This window comes from Columba livia, chromosome 29 (genome assembly GCF_036013475.1).
Source record: "Columba livia isolate bColLiv1 breed racing homer chromosome 29, bColLiv1.pat.W.v2, whole genome shotgun sequence".
In the NCBI taxonomy this organism is placed as follows: domain Eukaryota; kingdom Metazoa; phylum Chordata; class Aves; order Columbiformes; family Columbidae; genus Columba; species Columba livia.
Window position 1 is genome coordinate 506,393 of NC_088630.1, and position 12,929 is coordinate 519,321.

At 62.7% G+C, this 12,929-nt stretch overlaps 1 protein-coding gene across 4 annotated transcripts; it reads left to right on the forward strand.

The window, feature by feature from the left end:
• Nucleotides 1–2: 2 nt before the first annotated feature.
• GALNT6 (polypeptide N-acetylgalactosaminyltransferase 6) lies at nucleotides 3–12,448 on the forward strand. 4 transcript variants are annotated; one of them, XM_065043449.1, is made up of 11 exons: nucleotides 3–167; nucleotides 4,693–5,280; nucleotides 6,147–6,319; nucleotides 7,594–7,743; nucleotides 7,820–8,054; nucleotides 9,291–9,408; nucleotides 9,480–9,680; nucleotides 10,131–10,262; nucleotides 11,009–11,110; nucleotides 11,197–11,349; nucleotides 11,690–12,448. In XM_065043449.1, exons 2-11 carry the CDS (start codon nucleotides 4,793–4,795, stop codon nucleotides 11,801–11,803), a joined length of 1,866 nt encoding a protein of 621 aa, XP_064899521.1. In that variant the 5' UTR covers nucleotides 3–167; nucleotides 4,693–4,792; the 3' UTR covers nucleotides 11,804–12,448. The 4 variants fall into 4 exon arrangements, with proteins under 4 accessions (XP_064899521.1, XP_064899522.1, XP_064899520.1 ...); XM_065043450.1 differs by having other exon boundaries at nucleotides 51–189; XM_065043448.1 differs by lacking the exon at nucleotides 3–167 and adding an exon at nucleotides 2,255–2,486.
• Nucleotides 12,449–12,929: the final 481 nt, after the last annotated feature.

The following is a 12,929-nucleotide window of genomic DNA, read 5'->3' on the forward strand; positions in this document are numbered from 1 at the left end:
GTTCGCCGCCGCTCGGCGCCGCGAATTGGAGCTCGGGGCTCTGTAATTAGCGGCTCGGCTGGTGGGTCTGGAGGAACCTCCGCCGGCGCTCGGGGCGGCGCGACGGGCAGAAACCCCAACCGGCCCGGCGGAGACGCGCCCGGAGCCAGGAGAGCCGCAGGGACACGGTGAGGTCCGCTCCCAGGGCAGGTACCGCCGCTCCTCACGCACACACCGTGCCGGTAACAACGTCTTGTTTTCGGCTGTTCGGGTCCCACTGATCCCTGAAAAAACACGGCTAAACATTTTGCACCCTCCAAAGCGGCTAATATATCAAATTAAAGATTAAGAGGATATGTTTTGTCTGAGGGTTATATATAACTATGCCAATTAATTATTTAGAAGCCTGTGATTTGGAGCTGTCGCCCGTATTGATTTTGTGCAATCCCCGCTGGTTTTTCAGTCATTAACCGCTTCTCCATTCCCCCAAATCGCTTTGGTGACACCAGCAGGACGGCGCACCGGGGGATTTTTTAATCTCCTGCGTAACCTGAACAGTATTTTGCAAATGGCAATGAAAAGAAGCGATCTGAGGAAAAAAAACCCGTAGGAAACGGGACGCGGGGGCTGGCGGGGGCAGGACCCGCGCTGCGGGAAGGGGCTGGTTACAGGCGCTCCGAGGCTCAGCCCGCCCCGGCCCCCGCGACGCGGCGCAGCGTGAGCCTCGCCAAGCTCAACGAGCTCCGGTTCCCACTTACTCCGGCCGGGCACCCTCCTGCCCGCGGCCACCGGGCTGGGCACGGCGCGGCCAAACGCTCGGCAGCAGCAAACGCCGGGGCAGGGAATTTCCCCGACGGTTTTGTGCTAAGAGCGAAACCTCTGCAGGCAGGAAACAGCGGCGGTGAAGGGCGGGCAGGCGCGGCGCAAACCTGGGCTTAAATTTAGCTCTGAAAAGCACGGGAGGCAATTCAGAAGGGCGGGTGAGTGCCGGCTGCTCTCTGCGCCATGCAGGGGCCTTTTCTGTGCCTCGGTTTCCCCCCACCTTTCTTCAGTGCTTCGATGCGGAGGCCGCTGGGTGTTTATGCGCGTGCGGTGCCCCAGAGCCCTGCCCGACTTATCCCCCGTGAGGCAGCTAATGTTCAAGCTGATATCCCAATAATCCAAATGAATACTCGCCCTGTCTCGGGTCAAATTCCCCAAATCCTCCGTGCAGTGCGGGAACCGAGGGAGAATCCGCAGCTGGGTGACTAAAACCCTCCTCTAGGATTCGGGGGTTTTCCCCATCGTCTCGATGGCAGCGTCTCCTGGGGTGCGCGGGGGCTTTGGCGGAACCCTCTGCCGAAGGGCTCGGACCTGTCACATTGTCCCTGGAGCGGCTCCGAGCGGCTCTTTCGCATCACCCGGCTTTTCCAGGGGGTTTAGCGCTGTGCGGAGCCCGAAGCCTCATGAAGACACCACCATCTAGCGCCAGCCGCGGTGCCGAGGAGCCGCGAATCGGGGCGCTCGCCGTCGGGGCTGCACATCGGGGGCGCGGCGCAATCTGCAGGGTGATGGGGAGATCCGGGGGACAGGGGATGACACGGAGGGATGGGAATAATGAGCAAGTTCCTGTGTCGGCACAAAAAATATATTACTAGTGATTATTGCATCTTGGTAAAAACCATGGTAAATAAAGTCCCGGTCAACCGCTGGGAAGCTCAGGAGGTCCCAGAGCGCCCGCGGAATAATTAATAAATAAGAATAATAACAAAAGTGGTGTGGACTACGGAAGGAGCGCGGGCAGAAAGGTGTTCGCATCGTGCGGGTGGGCGCTATACGACCTATAGCTCCCGGCAGCACCCCGTGCCAGGCCTTTACTGGTCCCAGCACACCTGAGGTCATGCCCCTATGGTCTCTATAGGCCCCTGTGGCTTCCGGCAGCCCCACCGCCAGGCCCTTGTGGTCTTTATAGCACCTATAGGTTCCTGTGCATCCCAGCAACCCCAGCGCCAGGCCCTTGTGGCTACTGCAGGCCCCGTCACCCGCTCTGCCCTCGCTATCAGGTCCCTATAGCCACCATAGGCCCCGCCACTCACGGCACCCCCCGTGCTTAGCCCATACGTCCCCTATAGACCCCCCGTCCCCGCCGGTGCCCCGGTACCGGGCCGCCGTTACCCCCGGGAACCCGCGGCGTTTACGGCGGGCGGCGCTAGGACCGCGGCGCCGCTCCCGCTCCGTGTGTCTCCGCCCCGGCGGGCGGCGCTAGGACCGCGGCACCGCCCCGTGTGCACCTGTACCCGGGGCGGCGCAGGTGGCGGCGGCCCCGCCCCGGCGGGACGGTACCGGCGGCACGGGGAGGGCGGGCCCGGGGCTCCGTCCCGCTGCACGGCCCGAGCGGACCAGGAAACGCGCCGTTCCGGAGCCCCCGCCCCCGGGAAAAGGGTCCGAGAGGTGCCGGTGCGGAGCCGCCCTCGGTGAACACGGTGTAGGGGGTCTCGGTGCGGAGCCCCCGCTGCACCGGTGGAGAGGTGGGTCGGGGGGGTCCTGGTGTGGACGCCCCGTCCAGCGCGAAGGGGATTCGGGTGGTCGCGGTGTGGAGGAACAGCTGCCGGGGTTCCGATGCGGAACCGCCCCCGCCAGGGAACGGGGTTCCGGGGGTTCCTGGTGCGCAGCACCCCCGAGGGAACGGGCTGCGGGGGTTCCCGGTGCGGAGCTCCCCCCGGGGAAGTGACCGGGGGTCCCGGGACAGAGTCACCCGGGGCAAACAGGGTCGGGGGGACTCGGTGGGGGGAGCCCCGTGGGACGCCCCCTGTGCGCCGGGCAGCGCCCACCTCCCCTTCACACCCCCGCATCACTGCGTCCCGACCGCGGGCTCTGCGAGGTGCCCGGGGCTGACCGACTGTTCCTCTGCACCGAGCGCGGCGTTTCCCTCATCCCGGGGGGCGCAGGGTTGGGGGTGCGGGGCCGCACCCCCTTTCCCGCTCTTGTTGGCTCTCCGCAGCCCCGGACGCCGTCGCAGTCGTGGCCACCGACGCGTTGCCACGTGGAGCGCATGGCCACGTCAGCCACCCCGTCCGCTCGCGGCGTCACCTGGGGGGGTTGATTGGCTTTGCTTTCATTTCCACCTCTCCCCGCGATTTCTCCCTCCCGTGCTGCGGGGGAAGCTCCGGCTGCCGCCAAATTCCCACCAAAAATCCCTTTTTTCCCTCTTCCGACCCCAAAGGCCCCACGGCTGATGTTGGTGTCGGTTTTCCCGGGATTGGACTAGATGATCTTTTGAGGTCCCTTCCAATCCCAAACATACTGCGATACTGTGATCCCCATCCCAAGGTGGGTTTTGGGGGCCGGTTCCATGGGGTGACCCCACACGTTCAGGTCTGGCGGTTGAGAGCACGAACGCGCTGGCACCTCGTGCTGCAGCACCCACCTGGCGCTTTTGGGGCTTTTTTGGGGAGGTTTGGTTTGCTTTTTGTGTTTTCTGGGGGGGGGTCGGGGTGGGACCCCCCGGGAGCTGCAGCTGCGCTGCTCTGCACAACCCCCATGTTCTCTGCGAGCACACAGGTGCCGCTCTGGGGTTCGTTAGCATCACATGGCTAACGAGCGCGCTTCATTAGTGTGGTCACCACAATGTGGCAAGAAAGAGACTCTCAGAGAGACGCAGCAACGCTGGAAATGGGCTTTTCCTCCCCAAAACTGGTCACTCGTTGCACAGCTTGTGCTGTGCGACGAATCCCTCGGGTCTCAGCCCCACCAGCGGGGTGGGAGCATCTTCGCTTGGATCCGAGCAGAAATTGGGGCGGATTTATTTAACTTTCTGCCTTAATTCTGCTTCTTCCCGCCCGGTCCCGCCACGGCTTGGGCGCCCTTGGCAGTGGAGCGTGGTCCGGCTTTGAGTGAAAGCGCTGACCCTGGGGACGCTCGGGCCTCCTCCTCCCGACCCGGAGCTTCCTCGCCCTTGAAGTTGCTGGCAGGTGCCCATTGCCACGGCAATGCAAAGAAAAGGGAGGAAAAAAATCAGTAAAGAACTAAAGGAGGAGGAGGAGATGCCAGTGAATGGCTCCCGTGGAGCTTGTCGGCTCACAAAGAGCGACCGCGGGAGCTTCGGCGCTGGCTTTGCAGCCGCTGCTGAGCTCCGGGCGCCGGGTCCGCCGCTCCGGTTCAGCCCGAAGCGCCGCGGGGTCTCGCACGCGGGGTCTCGCACGCGGGGTCTCTCACGCGGGCTCCATCCTGGGTATGAACACCTGGGAAAAGGCTTTTGCTGCGCAGCCAGAAATAGTTCTGCAGATTTGAGCAGCTTTGTTTCTGGCTTGGCCGCGGTGGATGCGCCCTGGCCGCGGTGGATGCGCCCTGGCCGCGGTGGATGCGCCCTGGCCGTGGTGACCACACCAGCACGTCTCGCGGTGTTTTTCAATCCTCACTTTTTCCCGGTTTTTGTGGTTTTCAGCGTGGGTTTTCGGGCTGGGGGGGATCGCAGCCGTCTCGTTTGCGCCGTAGTGGGGAAGGGACTATGTGTTGACATACGGGGTGTTTCGAAGAGTTGGGCGCAATTCGAAGTCACTGTATCTTTATATCATTATATCTTTGGTGATTTCAAATTGGGTCCATCTTTTTGCAACACCCTGTATAATTAATTTTATATGACTGTATAATTAATATTATCTTGATATCCAGGGGATGCACCCGAAGTGCCTCCTGTCTGTGGATTAACCTGCGGGTGTTTCTCCTTTTGCCCAGGTTGGCGGAGCGGAGCGGATCATCATGAAACACCCCGAGGCCCCGCGGCCCTGAGACACCTGTCGGAAAAACCAAAAAAGCACAGAAAAAAGCACAGAAAATGAGGTTTTTCCGGAGACGCTCCAGCCCCTTGAAGGTGGCGTTGGCGGGCGCCCTCTTCGTCATCTTCCTCTTCATCCTGCAGAAGGACGCGGGGAACAAGGACCCGGGCGAGGAGCCGTGGCTGAAGAACATGGTGCAGGGGAGGGGCCAGGTCCTGGACATGATGCTGGGCGCCGTGCACAACCTGCGCGACTCCATGCCCAAGCTGCAGATCCGAGCGCCCGCCCCGCAGGACGCTGCCCCCCCCGGCACCCGCTCCTGCCTCCCCGGCGTCTACACGGCGGCCGAGCTGCGGCCGCTGCTCGAGAGGCCCCCCCAGGACCCCGGCGGCCCCGGCGCCGACGGCAAAGCCTTCAGGAAGGAGCGCTGGACGGCGGAGGAGACGCGGGAGAAGGAGCGGGGCTACGAGAAGCACTGCTTCAACGCCTTCGCCAGCGACCGCATCTCGCTGCAGCGCGCGCTGGGGCCCGACAGCCGCCCCCCCGAGTGAGCGACCCCCGGGGCTTCCTCCGGGACGGGCTGGGAGCTGAAGGGGGGTGGAAGGGGGTCGGGAGTGGGACGTCACCGAGGGCCGGCGGGGATTGAACCGAGGGAGAGCTGGAAAAACATGTTTATTTCTTTCTACATCTATTTATTTATTACATACATCTATTTATTTTTACATATATCATTTAATTTTACATATATCTATTTTGCCCCCCCCCCGTGCCCCTCTTTTGCCCCTCCCCCCCCATGTCCCTCTTTCCCCCCCCACTCTTTTTCATTTATTTAAATGATTTTTCACATGCATTGTGATTTTCTCCCCGGGGCCGGTTTTCCGCGGCGCTGGGTAAGAGCCGCGGTGGCTCTTTGTGTCCCCGCGTCCCCGCTCTCGGCCGGGTGGCTCCGCGTGTCCCCCGCTTTCCCCCCCTCTTTTATTCCGACCGCTCCGGTAATGGGACCTTTTCTTTCGCAGCCGAGCGGAACCGGCTGAGCCGCCGCGGGGCGGGGGGCGCGGGCAGAACCGCAGAGCGCAGGCTTTCCTCGCCGGGCGCGGATTAAAGCACGGCCCCCCAGCCCCAGCCTGCTCGGGGGGGATTTTGGGTAGAAAAAAGGCTTAAACAGGGGTAGAAACCCAACCCTGGGGTGGAAACCGGCCCCCTGTGCCGCCAGGCAATTATCCGTGCTTAGCAGGTGTAGCGATCACAATGGGGGGACATTGGGGCCGGAATGTGATTCACTTGACCAGTGAGGGGGAGAAATGAATGAAATGAAAGCGGCGAGGAGCCGGGGCCGCTCTCCTGGCGCGGGGCGGGGGCGCTTTGTCTCCGCCGTGCCCCCTCAGCTCACCCCGCTGCCGCTCTCCCTCGCAGGTGCATCGACCAGAAGTTCAAGCGCTGCCCCCCCCTGCCCACCACCAGCGTCGTCATCGTCTTCCACAACGAAGCGTGGTCCACGCTGCTGCGCACGGTGTACAGCGTGCTGCACTCCTCGCCGGCGCTGCTGGTCCGCGAGGTCATCCTGGTCGACGACGCCAGCACCGACGGTGGGGACCCGGTGGGATGCGGGACCCGTGCAGGGGTGCAAGATCCATGGAGGGGTGCAGGATGAGAGAGGGGGGCAGGATGCAAGAGTGGTGTGGGATCTGTGCAGGGATGCAGGCTCCATGGAGGGATGCGGGAGCTGTAATGGGATGCGAGAGCTGGAGGGATGCAGGAGCCCTAGTGGGATGCAGGACCCATGGTGGGATGCAGGAACCAGATTGATCCGTGGTAGGATGCAGGAGGGATGTGGGAGCTGGAGAGGTCTGTGGAAGGATGCAGGAGCTGTAATGGGATGCAGGAACCAGATTGATCCATGGCAGGATGCAGGAGCAGGAAGGATGTGGGAGCTGGAGAGGTCTGTGGAAGGATGCAGGAGCTGTAATGGGATGCGGGACCCATGGCAGATGCAGGAACCAGCAGGATGCAGGAGCCAGAGGGACACAGAGGGGGGCAGAGCATCATTCCATCCCGGGAGCAGCGGTTCTGAGCGCTCGGAGGGGAAGCAGCTCGTGCCGAGTCCCCGAGCAGCCCAGGATGCACGCGCCGTCCCCTCCCCGCTGTTCCCATCCACCCGGGAGCGCCCGCGGGGATTCCCCTGTTAACTCAGCCCTGGAGAGAAGCCAGGTGCTCCTCCCGCATCCCGCAGGCAGCTCACCCGCCGGCCGCGATCCTCGTTAGCTACACCCAGAGCAAATTAACCAGGTGGTTCAGCATCGGGGCGCTGGGGAGGAGCGGACTTTGCCCTCGCTATGGAGATAAACGCTCCCTTTCCGCCCATGGCATCCGAGGAGCAGGAGCCTGGGACAGGGCAGGGATGTGTCACCCAGAGCTCGTCCCCCGCTGTGGTGGGGACACGGATGCTCCTGAGCCCTGGGGATGGGACTCTGGATGTTCCAACTCCCGCTTGGTCATTCCTGGCTCTTGCTTGGCCGCGTCTGCCAAGGCAGGAGAGAAAACAGTTTCCTGGGCTGTCAGCTTGTCCCCTGTCCCTCCCCTTGGTGACAGCTCATCCGCTCGGTCGGGTGACACTTTAGCCACAGGGCGTGAGGTGACACTTTAGCCACAGGGCGTGAGACCTTCTCACCCCATCGTCCCTCTAATGCCTCGTTGATGGGGGATGAGCCAGGCTGGGCGACCGGCTTCTGTGCCAAACCTACTTTCTTTGTCCAAAACCACTTGGATTTTGGGGACAGGCGGCTCAGGTGCCGGGTCTGAGGGGCAGGGCGGGCTGGGGAGACACGGGGACACCTGACAGAGCCGTTTGCCTTCCCCCCAGAGTACCTGAAGGAGGAGCTGGACCGCTACGTGGAGCAGCTGCAGATCGTGCGTGTGGTGCGGCAGCGGGAGCGCAAAGGGCTGATCACAGCGCGGCTGCTGGGGGCCAGTGTGGCCACCGGCGACGTCCTCACCTTCCTGGACGCCCACTGTGAGTCCCCCCACCCCCGGGTGTCCCTGGTGGGCCACATGGTCCCCTTCCCACGCCGACCCTTCCCGCGCCGCAGGCGAGTGTTTCCACGGCTGGCTGGAGCCGCTCCTGTCCCGCATCGCCGAGGAGCCCACGGCCGTCGTCAGCCCCGACATCGCCACCATCGACCTCAACACCTTCGAGTTCTCCAGGCCCGTGCAGAACGGGAAGCAGCACAGCCGGGGCAACTTCGACTGGAGCTTGACCTTCGGCTGGGAGCTCGTCCCGGCGCGGGAGAGGCAGCGGCGGAAGGACGAGACCTTCCCCATCAAGTGAGTCGTCGTGGGGGCGGCTTTTGCCGTTTGGAGCTGGTGGGATGGTCCAAGGGTTGGAGGAGCTCTAGCAGTGCCGAGGTCGGAGCTTCTCGTGCTCTGCAGTGATGTGAAGGAGGATGGAGCGAGAGGGGTCGGGTTACGCTCCCAAGCGACAGGACGAGAGGAAACGGCCTCAAGTTGCACCCGGGGAGGCTGAGGGTGGAAATTTGGGGTGATTTCTGCCCCAAAGGGCATTGAACAGGCTGCCCAGGGCAGTGCTGGGGTCACCGTCCCTGGGGGGTGAACAGACGAGGGTCTCGGGGACATTTTAGTGATGGGGTTGGGTGAGCAGTGGGATCAACAATCTTGAGGGGCTTTTGCACCCCAAACGGTTCTGTGATTCAATGAGAACTCACTGAGGGCGCTCAGAGAAGCAGGACCGGGGCGGCAAAGAGCTGGGAGGCGAAACCACGGGGGTTTGGTGAACATGGACTCATAACAGACCTGCAAATACACCCTGGAATTGCCTCCAGCTGTCCCCGCGCTCCCACAAGCTCCCTCGTTAAGGCTTTAATTGCTGCCTTGTATCTTCTGTATCTTCTGGCTCTCGGATCCCCGCAACACAAGTGTCCCCTGGGGACCAACCTTCACCCAACCCCCTGTTTTCACTCCTTATTCTCCCGCAGAGAAGCCCGTGCGGGTTTTCTCGCCGCGGTTCTGTCGGCGCCCCGCGCTGAGCCAAGCGCCCCCGCCGGGGACACCGGACACCGGCCCTGGCGCCGGCCCCATCGCGTCCCCTTTGTGCACAGGTCACCCGGGAGACGTCCCCGGCCCCATAAAGGTCCCTTTGAGCGGCGCTTTGGCTGCCGCTGGTGTCTCGTGTCCCCGCGGCGGGGACGCGGCAGCTCGGTCCATCCTTCTGTTTCAGTTATTATTAGGTTTTTATTTGAATAAAAGCGAGTTTCTGTTCCAGCCTCGTCTGAAGCTCAGATGGGAAAGATTAGGGGAGGCAGAGGGAGGGACGCCAGGCTCTAATCTCCCCCCTTCATTTCCGCGATAGGTTTTTGGTAACCAGATCCCCTTTTGGCTTTGAGCCGAGGCTGCCGGTGTCACCCCGGTCTCTGTCCCCGCAGCCACCACACCTGGGGCAGGGACACATGGGGCCGCAGACCCACCGCGGCGTCCCCAGACTCAGATTTCTGCTTCTGTTTAGATTTTTACCCCTGTTTTGACCTCAATCCTCACTCCACGCAGGTCCCCGACCTTCGCCGGCGGCCTCTTCGCCATCTCCAGGTCCTACTTCCAGCACATCGGCTCCTACGACGACCAGATGGAGATCTGGGGGGGCGAGAACGTGGAGATGTCCTTCAGGGTGAGGACGGGGGTCCCCGGGACGCTCGGTGCGCGGGGGTGGCGGCCGCGGCTCACGTGCGGCTCCGGCAGGTGTGGCAGTGCGGGGGGCAGGTGGAGATCGTCCCCTGCTCCGTGGTGGGACACGTGTTCCGCTCCAAGAGCCCCCACAGCTTCCCCAAGGGCACGCAGGTGATCTCGCGCAACCTGGTGCGCCTGGCCGAGGTCTGGATGGACGCCTACAAGCACATCTTCTACCGGCGCAACCAGCAGGCCGCGCAGATGGCCAGAGAGGTACCGGCCGCGGCAAAGGGAGGAGGGGGCTCGGCCTGGGCCCCTCATGCACCCTTCCTTTCCCCCCACCTTGCCCCCTTGCCCCCTTCCCCTCTTTTGGCCCCCTTGCCCCCTTCCCCTCTTTTGGCCCCCTTGCCCCCTTCCCCTCTTTTGGCCCCCTTGCCCCCTTCCCCCCCCTTGCCCCCTTTCACTCTTCCCCTTTACTTTTTGATATACAAATTTTATTTCCAACCCCAAACCCTTGTGCTGTGGTGCCAAAAAGTCCCATCCCTATGGATGGGCAGCCAGTCCCTGTGGGTCCCTACCAGGGACCGGGGGCGTCTTGCAAGCCCCCCCCCACCTCTGGCCACGCGGTGACAACCGGTGACAAAGCGGGGAGGGTTTTGTTGCTGTGTTTCCCCTGCTGGCTTCCGAGGTCGGTTTAATTTTCTCACGTGCCTTTGCCGATAGAAGACGTATGGTGACATTACAGAGCGGCGCAGGCTGCGCGAGCAGCTCGGCTGCAAGAACTTCAGCTGGTACCTCCAGACCGTCTACCCCGAGATGTTCGTCCCCGACCTCACCCCCGCGTTTTACGGAGCGGTGAGTGCGGGGGTGCCGGAGCCTCCGCTGCGCTCGGGCCTGGGCGAGAGGTGCTCCCCAAAATGTTGGGTTTGGGGGCTTTGTGCTCAAACACGCGAACCAGAGGGTTTTGGTGCGGCTGTGCCTGTCACCGTGCCTGTCACCGTGCCTGTCACCAGCTGCAGGGCAGGTTTGGTCTCTGGGTGATGGTGCAAGAGCTGGAATCCGGCAGAGCTGGTTTGGGGTGGGGGACCCGCGGGACGCGGCGCTGGGTTAAATCGGGTGGAAGAGCTGAAAACTTCCTTGAGCACCATGTTTGCCCTGGGATGGGTGGGGGGCTGGGGAAGCCCGGCTGGTACCGGCTCCGTCCCATGGATGGGGCTGCCAAAATCACCTCCTTATTTTCCAAGCCAGGTTTTGGGGTCGGAGTCGGACCCCCTGGGCTGGGGCGCTGGGGCAGCGGCCGCTGGATGCGGCAAGGGCCAGGTGCTGGATTGCGTCCAGGCTTTAATTCCGGCTTTAATCCAGGCTTTGATTTGCTTTTTGTTTCCTGAAAGCCCTGTGGCGGGCGGTTCCACCTTTGCCTCGGTGGGCTGGGTGTTGGCGCCGGGCGTCCCGTGGGTCCGGGAAGGACAAGGGTCTTGGGTGCCGCGCCTGGCACCGCGGCCGCCTTGGTACAGCGATGGTTACGATAACCAAGCGCCCTGCGAAGCCGGGACCCGCGGTGGGTCCCCGCTCACCCCCTGCCCCTCTTTCCCCCTTTGCAGATAAAAAACGACGGCACCAAGAGCTGCCTGGACGTCGGGGAGAACAACCACGGTGGGAAACCGCTGATCATGTACCCCTGCCACGGGATGGGGGGCAACCAGGTGGTACCACCCCCAGCCCCCGGTTGTCCCTGGGGTGACTCTGGGGGGGTTCGGGTCCTGACGCCCCCTCCCGCTCTCCCCCGCAGTATTTTGAGTACACGAGCCAGCGGGAGCTGCGGCACAACATCGGGAAGGAGCTTTGCCTGCGGGCGGGCGCGGGGGCGGCCGAGCTGGGCGAGTGTCAGTACCGGGGGAAGCCGGGACAGGTGCCGGGCAGCGAGGAGTGGGACCTGGCGCAGGTGAGGCCGCGGAATCACCGTTTCGGGTGGAAAAACCCCTCGGGATCATCAAGCCCAACCATTCACCCAACACTGTCACTAAAATGTCCCCGAGACCCTCGTCTGTTCATCCCCCAGGGACGGTGACCCCAGCACTGCCCTGGGCAGCCTGTTCAATGCCCTTTGGGGAACAACTCACCCCAAATTTCCACCCCTGGCACAACTTAGAATAGAATCATAGAATAATTTTGGTTGGAAGAGACCATGGAGTCCAGCCGTAGCCCAGCTCCAGCACTACCCCGTGTCCTGAGAACCTCGTCTCAGTGCCTTTTAAACAGCTCCAGTCTCTGTTTCTCGGCAGGACCGGCTGATCAAGAACCCGGCGTCCGGCACGTGCCTGTCGGCGCGGGGGAAGCACCCGGCGCTGGTGCCGTGTGACCCCGCCGACCCCCACCAGCTCTGGGCCTTCACCTGAGCGGGGGCAGAGCCCCCGGCCGCCCCACCGCGCTCGGGAAACCGCGCTCCGCACAAACTCGCTCTTTTCTTTCGAATCGAAGAAGCGGAAGCCTTAAACATGCTGCATTTCATGGTTGCCTTGACCTCAGCGCTGTGCCTTTGGACGCCCGAGCTGAGCCGGTGGGCCGCCCGGAGCCCGGGATGTCGTGGGGATGCCGGAGGATGCTCCGCGGTACCCGGCGCCGCGGTACCCGCTGCCGCTCGTCCATCCCCCCCAGCCAGAGCCTCGGCAGCTCACACCGGACGTTCTGGGGTGTTCTGTGCGGCCAGGACAGAGCAGCGGGGCTGTTTGCCTTGGGTACCAGGCTTGCCTTGGGTACCAGGCTTGCCTTGGGTACCAGGCTTGCCTTGGGACGGGGAGTTAGGTTGACTGTTTTTAATGATGACGCTGATTTCCTCGGGGGTCCCGCGGGTGCGGAGCTGCGGGGGGGGGGGGGGGTCCCAGCCCCCGCGTCCTCCCACCGAGGCCCCGTCTCCCTCCCGGCTTCCCCGAGCAGCTGCCGCTTTCCTCGCTGTTGGATTCACCGTGGGGTGAAACCCCCCCCGGCAGCGGGAGAACCTGTCTTTAGATACACCACCTCCAATAAAGAGATGATTTATTTTATGCACGTCCCGTCTCAGCTTCCTCCAGCCTCCACCCCCCTCATCTCATTTAATTCCCTCCCTTCGGCCGCCCCCACGTGGATTTGAAGCCCCTTTTGCATCAGGTGGCAGACTCCGGTGGTTTGAATTGGGGTGGGGGTTTCGCTGCCCCGTGTCCCCTCTGCGCTGATGAAACCGGGTTATTTAGGGACCATTTACCCCACGAAATCTTGTTTTCCTTGGAGATAAGAGCAGAAATGCAGCAGGTGGGTGTTGTTCTTTCCGTATTTTCCTTCCAAAGCGGGTGAAGCAATAACCCCGCTATCGCCAGCGCCGTTTTCCATTGACCGTTCCAGGAACGGAGCAAAAACTTCAACACCCTCCATTTCTTTTTAACGAGGGGGGGACACAAAACTTTTGGCCAGAAATCAGGTTTTTTAATACAAACCATCTCGTTGTTCCATTTAACCTCAAAGTGCCCCATGTAGGTCCCATCCAGCCCC

Coding starts and splice junctions, on each gene's coding strand:
- GALNT6 (XM_065043449.1), top strand. CDS start 4,793: ATGAGGTTTTTCCGGAGACGCTCCAGCCCCTTGAAGGTGGCGTTGGCG. Junction 8,055..9,290: donor GACGAGACCTTCCCCATCAA/GTGAGTCGTCGT, acceptor CACTCCACGCAG/GTCCCCGACCTTCGCCGGCG. Junction 10,263..11,008: donor CCCCCGCGTTTTACGGAGCG/GTGAGTGCGGGG, acceptor CCCCCTTTGCAG/ATAAAAAACGACGGCACCAA.